The sequence below is a fragment of the Giraffa tippelskirchi genome, chromosome 10, assembly GCF_054371585.1.
Source record: "Giraffa tippelskirchi isolate mGirTip1 chromosome 10, T2T-mGirTip1v1.2.pri, whole genome shotgun sequence".
NCBI classification, from domain to species: domain Eukaryota; kingdom Metazoa; phylum Chordata; class Mammalia; order Artiodactyla; family Giraffidae; genus Giraffa; species Giraffa tippelskirchi.
The window spans coordinates 72,167,253-72,186,294 of record NC_137284.1 but is presented as its reverse complement, the minus strand read 5'-3'; the positions used below and the strand labels follow the sequence as shown (position 1 = coordinate 72,186,294).

General features: G+C 36.4%; 1 protein-coding gene across 6 annotated transcripts in view; it reads right to left on the bottom strand.

The window, feature by feature from the left end:
• Positions 1–19,042, bottom strand: part of BZW2 (basic leucine zipper and W2 domains 2) — a 57,698-nt gene that overhangs the window by 15,975 nt on the left and 22,681 nt on the right. For all 6 annotated transcript variants that reach the window (XR_014067832.1, XR_014067831.1, XM_081537655.1 and 3 more), the window contains 4 exons: positions 14,611–14,787; positions 8,220–8,323; positions 6,992–7,057; positions 3,083–3,218 (listed from right to left, as the gene is read on the bottom strand). Coding sequence is in view for 4 of the 6 variants with exons in the window: in XM_081537653.1 (XP_081393779.1) it covers positions 3,083–3,218; positions 6,992–7,057; positions 8,220–8,323; positions 14,611–14,787 (483 nt within the window). In the remaining 2 variants the exon portion in view is untranslated. The remainder of the gene's footprint in view (positions 1–3,082; positions 3,219–6,991; positions 7,058–8,219; positions 8,324–14,610; positions 14,788–19,042) is intronic.

The window sequence follows — 19,042 nt, the reverse complement described above, 5'->3', positions numbered from 1 at the left end:
CTCAAAAGAGGATATTTTCATGAGAAGGAAAAAAATAAGTTACAGTACTTTTCAAACTTGCACTCCCGAATTCCAACCTGTTTTAACTGTAAGTTTATTTTTACCTTGGTCAAAACCATACTCAAAGCCAAGGATGTTACAGTGTTTTGCCTCTATTTCACTCTGTGGTTCACCAATATTCCATGTTTATAACAGTTATCCTGAGGTACAACAAATAAATCATGAGCCATAAAACTGAAATGTCAACATGTCAACTAATCTGCTGATAAATGATGCCAGCGAAAGAACATCAGTAGTGACAGGTATAAATAAATAAAGTTATAGATGAACATGCATCATTTACTTTACAGTTTTACTTTTTGTAAAAAGCATTTTAAAATATTCATGAGTTAAGCTATAAAAATGTCAGTTCTGTTTCAGCTAAAATCTTTTCTGGATATTTTTAAAGAGATTTTAAAAACTGCTATGTTAATCAGGAATCCACTCAATTACATACTCATTTATAACAGGATTTATTTCTAAATATAAGTAATCAGATAACTAATTGATAGCTTTTCTGTGAACACTCTAAATGTCTAAATTAATGTTGCATTTATTTAATGAAAAGTTAAGGAGTAGTCGATATATTAAACTGAGTCTTCTGAATTGAAGGCTTCACTATTGTTGGTGGTCTAAACAGTCTCTAGTCCCCTTTCCTAAGAGAATTCCCATTTTACTCAGGCCAGGTGACTTCTAATTAGTCTAAGCCTTGGCACCACCCTCCTTCTGCAATGATTAGTAATGGGGGAAAAATTCGAGTCCTGAATGATATTGCTGTTCACCCTGAAGTCTGTTCGACTTTTACATATATTGTTACATAAGAAATAAATGCCCTTAAATGGGGGAGGGAATAAATTAGGAATTATGGGATTAACATATATCTACTACTATGTATAAACTAGATAACCAACAAGGACCTACTGTATAGCACAGGGAGCTATCCTCAATATTTTGTAATAACCTGTAAGGGAAAAGAATCTGCAAAAGAACATATATCTGAATCATTCTGCTATATACCTGAAACTAACACAACATTGTAAATCAAATTTGTTTCAAAGTAAAAAATAAAATTAAAAAAAAAAAAAGAAATGCCCTGACATAGAAATTTATGTCCTATCTTCCAGTTACTTGTGGGTAAGTAAACAAGTTCAACTAATACAGATACCAGCTTTACCCAATGTTTTTCTTTTGAATAGCAGAGAAACTAAGCCCCTCCAGCCTCAAACTAAGACAATAAACATGAGCTAGAGAATTTTATGTTGTCAACCTGTTGACCTGGATTTTTAATATTATCATTACTTCATAGTCAATATAAAATTTAATATTCTTATGTAATTAAAAATTTTAAAAAGGATCTTATAATCCTCATTGTAAGTAAGAGAAATGAAGTATGCCTGAAACTAGGAGTCTACAAAAAATCAGGCTCAAACCTATCACTTTGCATTAAAAGTGGCTCCTGGTGGAAGGATTGGAGAAACTTTATACTTGAGATTCTCCTGAGTGGATGATTCCCCTTAGCCATTTGTTGGGTGGGAAGTTGGGGAAAAGGTGTAATTTCATAACCCTTTCCTATTTGGGAAGAAAAAGTTTAAGACTTTAGTTTCTATGGTGGAGTATAAGGAAAAACCATGTGACAGAGGCACTGTGTCACTTCTTATAGCAAAAGTATTCTTTCCTACCCCTCCTAACATTTTACCATAAAAAATTTCAAGAACTTCTTACAGAAGAACTGAACAAATTGAAAAATAAATACTCATGTACTCACCATCTTGATTCTGCAGCAGTTAATATTTTGCTGTATTTGCTCTATCACGTTTGTCCATTTATCTTTCTAATAATTTAATTTTTAATACATTTCAAAAGAAATTACATACATCATTTAAGTTTTTAACACAACCAGAAAGAATTATTTTGTTATAAATGCTAGGGATAAATCTGAAGTAATTAACATTTCCTGTTTACATTTTATCTTTTTCTCCTAGTATAAAATGGCTAGTACCATAAATAAAACACGAAGGATCACAAATTCTCTTCAGGAAAACATTTTAAAGTGCTATAATATTTTAACAATATATTAATAACAATTAGAGAGTCTAAAACTATAGAGAATCTCTAAATAATATGATTTGACTCTTGATTTACTATTCTTTTCTCAGTTATAAGAAAATTATAACTCATTTCACTGCAGGCATAAATGAGGCTGGGACTTCACATCTGTAGGAGTAAAACCCAATTCTAAGAAGAAACAGATGTTTTCACAAAAGCTCTTTTAATTTGTCTTTAAGAAAAAAAATAACTCTTTGTTTAACACTGTATTTAAAACTTGAATATCATTATCTTCCTACAAGAAAAAAAAAGCCCACTTCTGTATTATTCTATAACCAAGTAATTGTATGTATGCCCATCAAACTCTTAATGCCTTGAAATTAAAGCAAAACTCTTAGGCAGCCGTCTGAACTTCTAAAACAGACATAATGAATACTTTAAAAATGTGATCAGAACGAACCTCTGAGGACAAGATCTTGAGGGAGAACAGTTCAGAAGAATGGCCCAAACCAGTGAAGTAATAGTTTGGGGGGCATTTAGGAATGTGAAGGGCCATTTTTGGCTGTTCTACTAAATGGAGGCAAGTGTTTGAGGCTGGCATTCTGTTTCCAAGGGCAAGAAAGGCTAAATGTCCCACAAAGCATAAAGAGTCCTGCACAATGAAGCACTGTCCCAACAAAATATGTCAGTAAGCATCTATGTTGAGAGAAACAGTTTAGAACTGATCAATTTCAGGGTCTTTGACCTAGGCACTGAGACTTATGCCAAAAATTCTAGTTTATTATTATTATTCTTTAATTGTCTTTGCATAGGTGTGCATATTTTTCTCTTAAATTCCTACAGGAAACACATACAGTCCTTTTATTGTTTGAACACACACACATACAGTCTCTTACACGGAGCATGGAGGGGCAGCAGAGAACACCAAGGAGAGGAACTGGTATTTATCTTTGGCTTTCTTTTCCTGTCTGACAGGTAAGAAAACGAACATGCATACCTTCTTTGACTAAGCTGTCAGTGAAGAGACTGGTGAGGATGGTGGCAGGCAGGGTGCCGCTGCCCAGCAGGATTCCCGACAGCATCGCCAACTTGGTCTGCTCTGTCTCAGAAAAGGCTTTAAGGAAGAGGAGAAGCTGTGGGTCAAACAAAAGAAACCATGTCTATAAAGCAAGGGACTGAAGTAGGAAAATAACAAACAATGCACATCCACGCTGGATGGCTCACAACTGACGGCTCATGGGTAGCACACTTATTCATTGGAGACACACACATATGTTCCATTATACACTGGATGCTATAGAAAGGGACTTTATCAGGCCTTGTTCCTTTCTCCCACATTTGCTTATAATTTAGCTACAGACAACATTCATGGGAAGGAAGAGGCATTTGGAGAACAGTGTAAACAGGTCACATAAATAACTTAAATTTGACTGTATACGACAAAGGGTAAATATTACCAAGTGTTTTCTGAATACACTATTGCCTTTCATATGTGTTTCATTTCTTTGCATGCTCCCTTAGTGCCGCCCCCACCACACCCACTGCACCCCCACCCCATCATACATCTACCCATTTTCTTTGGGTTATAACAAAAAATAAACAACAATAACAAAACAGAAGTCAATAAACTTTGACACCTAGCATATACTTTTCTGAGCCTACAGCATACTTTTTTAAAACAAAGCTGGGTGAAAAAGGGTTTTCAAGGTTACTGATGCCTCTTTTTATTTTTATTTTATTTTATTTTATTTTTTTGATGACGTAAGCATTAAATTTAATCATTACTATACAAGTGAAACAAAGGTAGTGTGTATAATGTACAAATCCGTGAAAATTCTGGGGTTAGTGTTTAAGAATTAAGACAAGCAAAGATACAAAGCCATGACTGTGGGTGGAGAAAGTTTTGATCAGTTCAGTTCAGTTCGGTTCAGTTCAGTCACTCAGTCATGGACAACTCTTTGAGACCCCTTGCACTGCCGTACGTCAGGCTTCCCTGTCCATCACCACCTCCTGGAGCTTATTCAAACTCATGTCCATCAAGTCAGTGATGCCATCCAACCACCTCATCCCCTGTCATCCCCTTCTCTTCCTGCCTTCAATCTTTCCCAGCATCAGGGTCTTTTCCAGTGAGTCAGTTCTTCGTGATGCCTCTTTTTAAAATGGTGAGATTCAAACCAGGTAATTCTTAGATCACAGAGTTTTACCACCAACCCTGGTGATGAGGTAATGGAGGGTATAAGACAAAGAAAAGTTACGAGCAGAGAAAAGGCCACTCCTGCGAGTTGGAAAGAACAACTGTAATGAGAGGGTGACAGTGTTGTCTGGGTCCTTCTGGGTCACAATGCTGCCAACATCATATCCCAGCAGTAGAGGAAGTGACAAAGCAGCAACCCCAGAAACTTGGAAGGCAAAGCAAAGGGGCTAAACCCCACTGGCCATTGTGAGTTCTAAGAGTATCCAGGCTTGTAGAATGCTCTCCTCTTTCCTAACCCTCCTCTACCTAGTGTTTTGCCTGTATTATATTTGTATTTCATGGCTACTTTTCTCTGTTTCAACAGACTTTAGGTATGCTACTGAGACTCCCCAGGGCCCAAAATCACAACTGGGTCTCTGCAGACTTTTTCATTACCCTGCACCAATGAAAAAAATCACTGGCATAAATACAGACTTATTATGTGCTTTATGGCCAGTGAAATTCTGTTAGCTCTGTGCAGTGAATAGGGCTATATTAATGTACCATCCCCAACAGTTACAGAATGATTATATTACAGAGAGGTTATGTGACTCTCCAAATATTTATATGATGAGTAAGTGGCAGAACTGGAATCAAACTAGCCCATTTCACTCCCCATTTACGCCTTTTAAAGTCACTTTCTAAGCTCACAAGAAAAGAGGGAGTGAGGGAAATTGGTATCAATGGTTAAAGCTCCAGGGGGCAGCAGGAATGGGTTAAGAAAAAAACTGACAAAACTAGATACTTTATATCAATCTGGCTTTTTTCTCATTGTCAAAATAGGAAAGATTCAAGTACATAATGAAAAACAGCCAAGATAAAAATATTAACACTATTTAAGAACATTAATATACTCAAATTCATCAAAAACTCAATTATATTAGCAAAATGGTGCAAAAGTTATCTTTTCTTAAAATTAATGTTCATATTGCTCAATTATATGAATAAGTATTAAAATCAGATGCTACATGTATTGCAGAATTTTCTTTAAAAAATAGATACTCTGAAAAATGAATAATTCCTGAAAGCATATTCATCAAATGAATCAAGCAGAAAGTTTTCAAGGTTTAAATGAAGAAAATGAAGGTTCAAATGAAGAGAAGAAAAACATGAGTGATATTATTAGGCAAAGTGGTAAGATGTTCATTTGAATGCTTTAATATCATTTTTTGGTCATATCTATCCCTCTATTTTAATGACACACTTCTTATTTTCTAAGCATCTAACCAAATAACAGACCACTTGAATCCATTCAATTGTTTTCCATGGTAAAAAAAATGTAATACATGCTAGTAGAATAAATCTAACATAGAATAATATAAAAATGTGAGCAATCTCTTCTTTAATCCTATTTCCTTAGAATAAGCATTATTAACAGTTTGAGATGTGTCCTTTCAGATTCTTAAATGTACTTCTGTATGCCTACATTTTATAAATAACTACATGTCTACACATGCTTTTACTGAACTATACATTGATAACAGCTCAAACTTGCTGAGTGGAGCAGTTTTCTGAACACTTTATGTGTATATGACTATTTACGAAAGTCTTGATCCTCGCTTTCAACAAAGAAATCTGAGGCACAAAGAAATTAAGTAACTTGCTAAGGTTAAACTTCTGCCAAATGGTTGCTCTTTTACTTAACAATTTATCATAGACATTTCCTCTCATCAATTCATGTAGTTATGCCTCCTTTAACTGACTGCATAGTACCCTATTGTACAGAGACCATGATTTAATTAACCTGTTTCCCACCATGAAAATTTAGGTTACGTCTCAATACTGTGATGAACATCTGTATGCATATATAGTTGTATGTTTTCATGCTGAAGGATTTTTTTATGTTAAAGTCAAGCCATGGAGAATATAGATTTAAAAAAATGATTTTGCTGCTTAAATGCTTGTTATATATGGCACCATTTTGAACAAAGGGAAGCAAGAGTGGGTAAGCAGCAAAGTAGATGTTGCAAAGTAACAAAGTAGATGGTTTCTTTATTCCTTTGGTTTATAATTTAGGCAGACATCTAAAATCAGAAATGAAGGCAAAGCAGCATACAAATCTGTAACTGCCATATATAAGTAAAGAGGAGCTACAAATTAGAAAGGAATATACTGCAATTTCTGAAAAGAGGGCTTCTTTAATAAAGTGCTATTGCTTATTTGGCTATCTATTAGAGGTCAATTACTGTGCTAAGTACCTTACAGCTCATAGAAATTATTCCTACAACAACCATACATAAAGTCCATACTTTTATTGCAGCTATTTTATAGATGAAAAAACCAATGAGATTTACACCCAGATACTATTTCCAAAGGTATGCTTCTATCTCCTTTGCTAACAGCATCTTCTAAAATTAAAGAATTTTAGTGATTAATAGCTGCTGTGTTATGCTCTTTCATAAGCTTTAACTAATTATATATTCTACAAAAATATTCCTTTGAACAAAGCATGCTGGCTTACATTAAACATGAAGGAAAAATTTTAGGCTAATCATGTATTTCTTTCTACAGCTGTTAGCTAATGATCTGTCATACTCATTTCTTCACTCAACAAGCATTTATTAAAAGCTTAAAGGTCTGTGGTACTTTGGACTACCACTATAAAAGCAAAATTTTCATCCCTCTTCATGTCATTATTTTAGCAAACAGAGTATATTACATTTGAATTTTTACCTTTTTCATTTCATCCTCAAATGCTTTTTCCAAATACTTATATCTCCTGATGAGTTTGTTGAAGACCTAAACATAAAAGAAACCAGTCGATATTATGTAAACAATTTTAAAAGGCAAACTCACCTCAACTACACGGGTCTACACTAATAAAAACATGTAGTTAAACATTCTCCTACTGTGATATGAGAACCACAAGCATTTCAAAAGAGTTATTATGACCTGAGGGATAAAACAGGATCAAAATGCATGTAGGAAAAAAACAAATCCATTTGAGAATATAATAGGTGAGAAAACAAAAATAACTTTGATGAAAATAAAACGAATATAATTTTAAAACTGTGTGACACAGAGATGGAAAATATTAATAACTGAAACAAAAGCGATTACAGATATAATCACTGAGATACTGTACATGATGGGAGGAGATCAGAGTTCAGGGGAGATTATACTCCAGGTGAATACAAACATGATTTCAGCAGATGAGCAATAAAGACTACTGGCCCCAATAATCCAGTTAGATTTCTCAAGCAGGATTTCCAAGTGTGTCAGTAGAATCCTGAACTGTTTTTTTAAAGAGGAATGATGTTTGTTATGGACCGAATGTCTGTGTTCCTACTAAATTCATACATTGAGGCCCTACCCCCAAAGTTAACTCCAACCACTGGGCTCTAATGCCTGATGATCTGAGGTAGAGCCAATGTAACAGTAATAGAATAAAGTGCACAATAAATGTGATGCACTTGAATCATCACTTTTCCTAATAGGCTGCTTGCCCTTTTCTTCATGACTTACAGTTCTTTATTCAATCTGTATATAAATCCTTTATAGGCTTTATGTATTACAAGTATCTCCTTGCCTCTTTCTTTTGAACAGCTACCTGATAGTTTATTAATATGAATTACCAAGCTCTACTTAATTAGTAGCCTATGGATCAACTTACAGATTTTCAGACCTATGGATTTTCATCCTTTGATGTTTTAGTTTTGAAGGATAGTGCTCAACTACTCTCCCTAAAGCTGGGACCAACTTATATTCCAACAGAAATTATGATTCCTCATGTCTCTTATGGATGAAAGGTAAAAACATTCTTATCTTCCTGAAGTTTTAATGATCACTGTCTTATTATGAACGCAATTAAGTATCTCTCCATATGTTTAAGAGCTACTGAACATTTCTATTAAAAAAGTGACCTGAAGAATTTCTGAATCTTAACTTTTCTTAAATCTACCTGAGCATAGTTTCGGATGGTTTCATGATCTTCATTTGCTGAAAACACACAGTGGTTGGTCATCTTGGTCTTATCACCATCATCTATGCGTGTTCCTCCAGGGGCTAATAAGAGAATGGTTAATAACCATTAGGACAACAATGAAATCAGAACAGCATGTGTAGAAGAGATCAATTCTTGCACATCTAGGAAAACAGTAAAACTAGGTATCACATAAACTTTCTTCGAATGATGTACATGTGTACAGAGTTTTTTAGAAGATTATCACCTTAATAAAATTTTGTTCAAGTGGTTGTGTTTATTACAAAGGGCTAACTAAATCTTATGAATAAATTAATTGCATCAAAATAGACTCTTGAAGGAGTTAACTTTTCTAAAAACTAATTAATTTATAGAAGATGTTTGTATGGTTTGATTTGTGTTTTGGCTGTGCTGTGTAGCATGAAGGATCTTAGTTTTCTAACCAGGGACTGAACCCATGCCCCCTGCATTGGAAGCAGAGTCCTGACCACTGGAGTGCCCTTGTTTATACTTCTATCATAATGTAAAATGGTTATTCGAATGTGTATTCCTACCATAGGATATGAGATTGTTGATCTACATACTTGACTTCACTGGACCGTGTAAGTCTGGTTCTTGCCAAAGTGTATCCTTAACCATGATAGCTAAACAATAACATTTATTCAGTGAATTTAATTTGATTATTCTCAATGCAGTTCTTGATGTTTCCCACATCAGAACATGGTTCACTTTCCAGGTTTGCTAATAATATTTTGCTGGACTCCAGTTCGCCAACACTAGCACTACCCAGACCTGGCTTTTATAGTATATCTTGATGGTTTCAACTTCCGTAGGTATCAAGAATGTTTCCTCCTCACTAACCCAGTTATCCATACAGTGTTGATCAGTATACACTCTGATCCCTTGTCATTTATATTTGATCACTCAGCAGTTGCATTGGCTAGGAAAGAGTGTATTTTATTGTTGCTCATCTTTGCCCCCATAACCTATACAGTATCATGCAGGAAATGGACAAATAAATGGATTAGAACAAAAGAATGCCTTTTTTCTACCACTCAACTTTCCTCATTCAAAGGGCTTTCCAGGTGGCACAATGATAAAGAACTCGCCTGCCAATGCAGGAGATGCAGGTTCAATCCCTGGGTTGAGAAGATCCCCTGGAAAAGGATATTGCAACCCACTCCAGTATTCCTGCTTGGGAAATCCCATGGACAGAGGAGCCTGGCAAACTACAGTCCATGGGGTTGCAAAAAGTCAGACACTCATGCACACATGCATAATCAAAGGCTCCTCCTATAAGTTTCAATGGTGGCCATTACAAACATTGGTTGATTAGAAGACCAGAGTCAGAATACTAGGTAGTTTTGTTTTCTGACTTTACTTCATCAGAATTAGGGTGAAAATTTGAGCAAGTCAAATTAGGTTAATAACTACTATACACTCAAATATTTGTTGAGTAGGTATTTGTACAGGCCATATTTTAGTGTTTTGATTTGAGTCATATTTCAGATCTTTGGATGAGATAAGCTACAAATAGCCAATTGTTCTTACAGTTTTGTAAGTAAATTTGTTTTTAGAAAAGTCAGCTCCTTCAGGAGTCTGTTCTCATGCAATTAATTTATGCACAATTCAATTAGCCCTTTATAATGAATACAACCACCTGGAACAAATTTTTTTTGGGGGAAGGGGAACAAAATTTTATTAAGAGGATAATCTTCTAAAAACTCTGGACTAATGATTCCTATCTGATAGAAGTTACATAACTGAAAAGTCTGATTTGGAAACTACAGTCTTTTAAGAGGTAAAATTTAAAAACTACATTATCTTACAAAACAAAGTATCTGTTACACATTAATAATATTGCTACACCTCGCTTTTTTTCTCCCTGAGAGTGAGAGCAAGTATTAATTGCCATTTCTAAAACTTTTGTGAAATTTTCTGTTTCTCTCAAAGTAGTAGAAAAATAAAGTGTTTCTTGTATCTACTCTTCAAAGTGTACAACTGAAAAGCCAAGATAACTATTGTCTCAAGAGTAGCAGTGAAAGGTAAATATTTTTGTGGATGTTAAGAAAATTCTTAATACTAAATTAGCAAACAAAATGTTTATATGAAAAGAATGCACCTAGCTAACTTTTTTCATTACATCATACATGTGGCCTTGGTAGATATCTGGGGTTGTACTAACTATGCTCATACACTGTACCAAACATTTTGTCCTATACTCTTTTGGATGTATGAATATGGCGTGAACACATGAATTCTTTTTTTCAAACATATGGGGTTTATTAGGAAAAAAGCCTAACAGTGGAAAGGGGGAAAGACTGACAAAGAGTGCTCAATGTGTGTGTCTGTAAAATGAAGGTGGTGGTGAGGGAATCTCCCCTTGAGCTCTAAGTTCTATGAGTAAGAGAGAGGCAAGATGCTGCAGACCTTGTGATCCTGGTATAGGCTGCAGGTATAAATTTGCTCATCATCATTATGGAGATGGTAAATGAAGTCTTGAGATAATCAATGCAAAGCATATAACTTTGAACATATGTGAGGTGTCACCAAGAGAGGGAGTAGGGAGTCTAAATGGTCTATGAAAGGAAAGAAAGGAAAACACTTCAAGGATGATCAAAAGGTCAACAGTGCTGCCAGGAAGGCACTAAGAATTGAAAAGCGTGCCCCAGATTGACGGGTGAAGTCATTTGTGACTTTGACAAGAACCAAAACTGACCAAAGATTATCCTTGCATACAATTAACCAGTGTATCAAAAAAAGTCTATAATAGTTAAGGAAATTGAAAAAACCAATAATCACAACAGGAAAGGTTCAATCTCACTCTTAATTATGGTTTTCATTCTTTTCAGAATCATTTGAGGTAACACTTATTATAGTAAGAAAGACAACAACATACTGCACTGTAAATACAAAACAGCAGAGAGAGTTATTGTGTTTGTATAATATCATCCCATCCTCAAAAGTTTATGTATTTAGGTAAAGAAATCTGTAGAGAAGAAGTAACCAAATATTAACAATATTTATCTCTGGGTATTGGCATTTGAGCACACTTCAGTTCAGTTCAGTCGCTCAGTTGTGTCTGACTCTTTGCGACCCCATGAACCACAGCATGCCAGGCCTCCCTGTCCATCACCAACTCCCGGAGTCTACCCAAACTCATGTCCACTGAGTCGGTGATGCCATCCAACCATCTCATCCTCTGTCGTCACCTTCTCCTCCTGCCCCCAATCCTTCCCAGCATCAGGGTCTTTTCAAATGAGTCAGCTCTTTGCATCAGGTGGCCAAAGTACTGGAGTTTCAGCTTCAACATCAGTCCTTCCAATGAACACCGAGGACTGATTTCCTTTAGGATGGCCTGGCTGGATCTCCTTGGAGTCCAAGGGACTCTCAAGAGTCTTCTCCAACACCACAGTTCAAAAGCATCAATTCTTCAGCACTCAGCTTTGTTTATAGTCCAACTCTTACATCCATACATGACTACTGGAAAAGCCACAGCCTTGACTAGATGGACCTTTGTTGACAAAGTAATGTCTCTGCTTTTTAATATACTGTCTAGGTTGGTCATAACTTTCCTTCCAAGGAGTTAAGTGTCTTTTAATTTCATGGCTGCAATCACCATCTGCAGTGATTATACTTCTTTTAAAACGTCTACTTCTGCTTCATTGATTACGCTGAAGCCTTTGACGGTGTGGATCACAACAAAATGTGGAAAATTCTTAGAAAGAGATGGGAATATCAGACCACCTTACCTGTCTCCTGAGAAACCTGTATGTAGGCAAAGAAGCAACAGTTAGAACTGGTCATGGAACAAGACTGGTTCCAAATTGGGAAAGGAGTACATCAAGGCTGTACATTGTCACCCTGCTTATTTAACTTATATGCAGAGTACATCATGCAAAATGCTGGACTGGATGAAGCATAAGCTGGAATCAAGATTACTGGGAAAAATATGAACAACCTCAGATATGCATATGATACCACGCTAATGGCAGAAAGTGAAGAGGAACTAAAGAGTCTCTTGATGAGAGTGAAAAGAGGAAAGTGAAAAAACTGGTTTGAAACTCAACATTAAAAAAACTAAGACCATGACATCAGGTCCCATCACTTCATCATTTCATGGTAAACAGATGGGGAAAAACTAGCAGATTTTATTTTCTTGGGCTCCAAAATCATTGCTAAAGGTGACTGTAGCCATGAAATTAAAAGACACTTGCTCCTTGGAAGGAAAGCTATGACAAACCTTTGCCGGCAAAGTGATGCCTCTGCTTTTTAATGACAAACCTAGACAGCGTATTAAAAAGCAGAGGTGTCACTTTGCCGACAAAGGTCCGTCTAGTCAAAGCCATGGTTTTTCCAGTAGTCATGTATGGATGTGAGAACTGGAACACAAAGGAGGCTGAGCACTGAATTACTGATGCTTTCGAACTGTGGGACTAGAGAAGGCTCTTGCGAGCTTCTTGGACTGCAAGGAGATCAAACCAGTTAATCCTAAAGGAAATTAATCCTGAATATTCACTGGAAGGACCAATTCTGAAGCCAAAGCTTCAATACTTTGGCCACCTGATGTGAAGAACTGACTCGTTTGAAAAGACCCTGATGCTGGCAAAGATTGAAGGCAGAAGGAGAAGGGGACGACAGAGGATGAGATCGTTGGATGGCATCACCGACTCAATGGACATGAGTTTGAGCAAACTCTGGGAGATAATAAAGGAGAGGAAGCCTGGTGTGCTTAGGCCATGGGGTCACAAAAAGTAGGACACGACTTGGCGACTGAACAACAACAGCAATTTCTGAGTATTGGGATTTGAGCACACTACAAAGTGCTTTTATACATGGACTTGAATTACCTACAGTGATAATGAGATTTTCATAAACAGTAGGAATAAAAATAAACTTGGCACCTAGTGAAAACCAGCAGTTCAAATCAAAAGGGAGTCTGGAAGTGAATGGGGCCATGTACCAGCACAGATAGATATAAGAGCTCAGAGTGAAGAATTAAAGGGTGGCTCTATCTAGAAAGGACTTCTCTGGTGAGTCAGATGGTAAAGAATTCACCTGCAAGGCAGAAGACCTGGGTTCAGTACCTGGGTTGGGAAGATCCCCTGGAGGAGGGCATGGCAACCCACTCTAGGATTCTCGCCTGGAGAATCCCCATGGACAGAGGAGGCTGGTGGGCTACAGCCCATGGGGTTGCAAAGAGTCGCACACAACTGAGCGACTAAGCACAGCACAGCACTATCTAGAAAGGTATGTATATACCCTGCTTAAAGCTGGTTGGCCTAAGCAACATTTCTCAATGAAAGGTACTCACAGCATGCTGTGCAGGGCAATTTTTGATTGTACAGAATGTTCCTTGCATAGCAGAGTAGGTGACATACCGGGCCTCCATTCCCACATCTTTGTGACAACGAAAACACTTGCATACATTTGCCTAGGTCCTCCAGGTAGTTGAAAATCACTAACCTGGAGATCTGACCACTTCCAGTGATTTACGATTACCACAGGAACTGGTTACGAAAACCAAGTTCTCACAACAATTATGAGAGGAAAAATGGGTGGTTGTGATACCTAACAAACATTTAGATCAGCATACCAGGACACTTAAATAGTATTCTGAAACCTTTTCCCCTGATGCCCCTGCTCTGTAAGACATAGTTTCACAATTATGAGGATTTTTTAAAAACTAAATATAAACTATATTTCTTAGACATTTTATTATTGATTGATGAAATGATATTTAACGAAACACTAGGGCTTCTTTTTAAATTTGTTGAAAAAGTTAAATCTCACTGCTCTTGTACCAAAAATAAGGGGTGGGTGGGACTAAAAAGAAAGGTGCTATGGCAATTGGAGTTTAACTTGCAGGCAGATTCTTTATTGTCTGAGCCACTAGGTAAGCTCCTTAAATATACTGGAATGATCTAAATAAGTGGTCTCCAACCTTTCTGGCACCAGGGGCCAGGTTCATGCAAGACAATTTTCTCACAGACTAGGGGTTGAGGACCCCTGATCTAGATGATCCATGAACTATAATGCAGAAATCATCCCTCCTAAATCCACTCCAGAAACATTCAAAGATTAGGGACACATAGGAAAATTGGCTTTTAGCTACAGCCAAGTGGCCAACCGTGTTGTCTGTCAACAAAAGTTCTCAGTGCTATGCCTCTCTTAACCAACAAACATTTCACAGCCACATCAACACCATTCCAAATCATAATCTGGGTAAAAGTTTTACACACTTCCATTTGTATTTTTTTTAAATCAACTATCATACATGTAAAGCTTATAAAGATTCTGTCTCATAAGAAAATATTTCAATAAAATTGAAAGTACATAATACTACAAGATGCTCTAGTATATGGCTTACCAAGCATACTGCCAGCCACTAGGATATCGAAGAGTGTGTCTGCATAGCGACGATAATCTAATCTTGAGCCTGTAGAGTCCAGAAACTTGGCTACAGCTTCAAGGTCATCACCAGCTTCATTAAGCCCCTGGACAAGTGTATCCCTGAAGACTGTGGGTTCGAATTTCTCTTTTTCATCTAAAATAATAGATAATACAATGGTTCTTATACTTATACATCACATTCCAAAATGCAACCATACATTTCCTTTGCTCACTGGTTTTTATTTGATAGCATGATTATTTAAAAGTTGAAAGACAATTAAGATTTCCTACTAATTTTTCATGTTAAAGCCCTTATTTAAATATTCATTTAAGCAACTGATTTCTGCTAAATGGGGTCACAGTTTAATACGTTAAAAAGTTGATGATCAATCATTTGTATCACTCATAGGGTAGGCCAACGTAACTATTAACTCTAACTCTCTAATCAAAAATAAAGTTAACAATCAAAAGTTTAAAAAATTTTTTCTATCCAGGACAGAAAAAGAAAATGACTCAGGGAGAATTACCTAAGAATAAGGGAGAATATAAAAACAAACAAAGACTGGAAGGGAGGAAATAAAGAGGGGTACCTCGTTTAAAAATTTTTTAATTGAGATATAATTGATATATAATATTAGTTTAATGATTTGATATCTGTACATATTGCAAAATGATCACCATTAAGTTTAGTGAACATTCATCACCATACATAAGTCATAAATTCTGTCTTGTAATGAGAACTTATAAGATCTTATTTCAAGTATGCAATACAGTATTATTAGTTATCAGGCTGAACATGCCATTCTCATTACTTATTCTACAGTTGGAAGTTTGTTCTTTTTGAACACTACCTTCACCCATTGGCCCACATCTTCATACCCTTTCCTTTTGCAACCATCAATCTGTTATCTATGAGCTTTTTTGTTGTTTTCACTGTTAAGATTTCACATATGAGATCATATAGAATTTGTCTTTCTTATTTCACTTAACATAATTCCCTTCAGATCCATCCATGTTGTCACAAACAACAGGATTTCCTTCTCTTTATTGCTGAGTAATGAAAACTTAGGTTGTCTCTATATCTTAGCTATTATATATAATGTTTCAGTGAACACTGGGGTGAATGTATCTTTTTGAGTTAGTGTTTTCATTTTCTTCAGATAAATACCCAGAAGTAGAGTTGCTGGGTCATATGTAGGTCTATTTTTAATTTTTTAAAGGAAATTCCATACTGTTTTTTATAGTGGCTGCACAAATTTACACTCCCACCAAGAGTGTTCAAAGGTTCTCCTTTAACCACATCCTCACCAACACCTGTTACTTCCCGGAGGGATATTTTTTTCTTAACAAGATAAATTATTCCAGAATATTTAAATATTTAATAAATATCTGAGCTATATGTTTATAAATCTAGCTTCAGAGAAGATGTTGTCAACCTTCCTGATTGCATGACCCCTTGACAACCTTCAAAAGTACTAAAGATTCCAAAGAACTCTTGTGTTTATGGATATTACATCCAAGGCAATTTATTTTATAGAAATAAAATTAAAAATATTTATTACATGAAAGATATTAGTGAGAAGAGAGGCACTGTTTTACACTTTTGCATTTCTTTAAAAGTCTGGAGTAATGGCAGATAGACAAATTCTCAAAGGTGCTGTGTGCAATTTGCTGCAATATCACACATCCTGAAACCACTGTTAAACTCCTGAGAGAATGTGTGAAGGGGGCAAATATTATCTTGGTATTTTATTATGAAAACAATTTCAATTTTGTAGATGCCCTGAAGTATTTCAGAGGATTTAAGGATACAGATACTATGTAACTTTCCTTCCTCAGCACACTCTAGAGAGACTTCTTTGTGGAAGGTCACTTTGGAGGAAAATCTTGAACAAAGTTAAGGATCACTTGAAAAAAAGTGAAGATAACAAACTAGATGTCAGATGAGGAGTTAAAAAAAAATGACTAGATAAGACAAAGGATCTAACATTCAGTTCAAAGAATTTCACCTTTTCCCCCTTACAAAGACTGAGTCTGCATATGAGGAAAAGGGGCAAAGGATGACATCCCCCCAAAATATTCTATCATAAATGTCTTTAGAGAGAGAAGTAGATATTGCAACTTTTTTTTTTTTTTTTTTTTTTAAAAAGGAAGAAAGAGGAGGAGAAGAGAATGCTATGGGAAAAAAAACATTTCATGAATAAAAAAGAGTTCTTGGAAATGAAAAATATGATAAAAAAACCTTAAGAACTCAACTGAAGAGTTAAAAGAGAAAGCTGAGAGTATTTCTTAGAAACTGAGAGAAAAGTCAAAGACCCACATAATAGGAGTGTAATGATAAGAAAAAGAGCAGACTAGCCAAATGTCCAAACAAGTGAATAAAAAGACAATTTTCTTAAAAAGGGAAGGGTTTAAAACTTTCAAGAAATTTCACTTTTAAAGGAGACGTGAGTTTCCCAATGAAAGACCATCTGTGGACACAGCACAAGGCCTGAAAGCGGATCCGCAAGGCGCATTCATCACTGTGAAACTTCAGAATAAAGCAACTCTCCAAAGCTTCAGGGCCAAAAAACCAAGTCACATACAAGGTATCAAGAAACAGAACAACCTTGGATTGCCCAACAGAAATACCAGAAGCCAGAAGATATTCCTTCAAAATTCCAAGGAGAAACAATTTTCAACTGAGAATTCCAGTGTTTGGTCACACTATTAATTAAACATAGTTCAGTGGGGTCAGTTGCTTCGGCAAGTCTGACTCTTTGTGACCCCATGAACTGCAGCACGCCAGGCTTCCCTATCCATCACCAACTCCTGGAGCTTGCTCAAATTCATGCCCCTAGAGTCAGTGATGCCATCCAACTATCTCATCCTCTGTCGTCCCCTTCTCCTCCTGCCTTCAGTCTTTTCCAGCATCAGGGTCTCTTCCACTGAGTCAGTTCTTCACATCAGGTGGCCAAAGTACTGGAGCTTCAGCTTCAGCATCAGTCCTTCCAATGAATATTCAGGACTGATTTCCTTTAGGAATGACTAGTTGAATCTCCTTGCAGTTCAAGGGACTCTCAAGACTCTTCTTCAACACCACAGTTCAACAGCATCCATTCTTTGGTGCTCAGCTTTCTTTATAGTCTAACTCTCACATCTATACATGACCACTGAAAAAACCATAGCTTTGAATAGACGGACCTCTGTTGGCAAAGTAATGTCTCTGCTTTTTAATATGCTGTCTAGGTTGGTCACAACTTTTCTTCCAAAGAGCAAGCGTCTTTTAATGTCATGGCTGCAGTCACCATTTGCAGTGATTTTGGAGCTCAAGAAAATAAAGTATGTCACAGTTTCCATTGTTTCCCCATCTATTTGCCATGAAGTGACAGGAAGAGATGCCATGATCTTCGCTTTTTGAACGCTTAGTTTTAAGCCAGATTTTTCACTTTCTTGTTGCACTTTCATCAAGTGGCTCTTTTAGCTCCTCTTGCTTTCTGCCATTAGAGTGGTATCATCTGCATATCTGAGGTTATTGATATTTCTCCCACCAATCTTGATCCCAGCTTGTGCTTCATACAGGCTGGCATTTTGCATGATGTACTCTGCATATAAGTTAAATAAGCAGGGTGACAATATACAGCCTTGACGTACTCCTTTCCCAGTTTGGAACCAGTCTGTGTTCCATGTCCGGTTCTAACTGTTGCTTCTTGATCTGCATACAGATTTCTCAGGAGACTGGTAAGGTGGTCTGGTATTCCCATCTCTTGAAGAATTTTCCACAGTTTGTTGTGATCTACAAAAAGGCTTTGTCATAGTCAATAAAACAGAAGTAGATGTTTTTCTGGAATTCTCTTGCTTTTTCTATGATCCAACAGATGTTGCAATTTGATCTCTGGTTCCTCCGCCTTTTCTAAATCCAGTTGAACATCTGAAAGTTCTCAGTTCACATACTATTGAAGCCTTGCTTGGAGAATTTTGAGCATTACTTTGCTAGCATGTAAGATGAGTGCAATTGTGTGGTAGTTTGAGCATTCTTTGGCATTGCCTTTCTTTGGGATTGGAATGAAAACTGACCTTTTCCAGTCCTGTGGCCACTGCTGAGTTTTCTAAATTTGCTGGCATATTGAGGGCCTTACTTTAACAGCATCATCTTCTAGGATTTGAAATAGCTCAGCTGAAATTCCATCATCTCCACTAGCTTTGTTCCTAGTGATGCTTCCTAAGGCCCATTTGACTTCACACTCCAGGATGTCTGGCTCTAGGTGAGACATCACACCATTGTCTTTATCTGGATCATTAAAATCTTTTTTGTATAGTTCTTCTGTGTATTCTTGCCACCTTTTCTTGATATTTGCTGCTTTTGTTAGGTCCATACCATTTCTGTCCTTTATTGTCCCCATCTTTATGTAAGAGTAGATTAAACATAT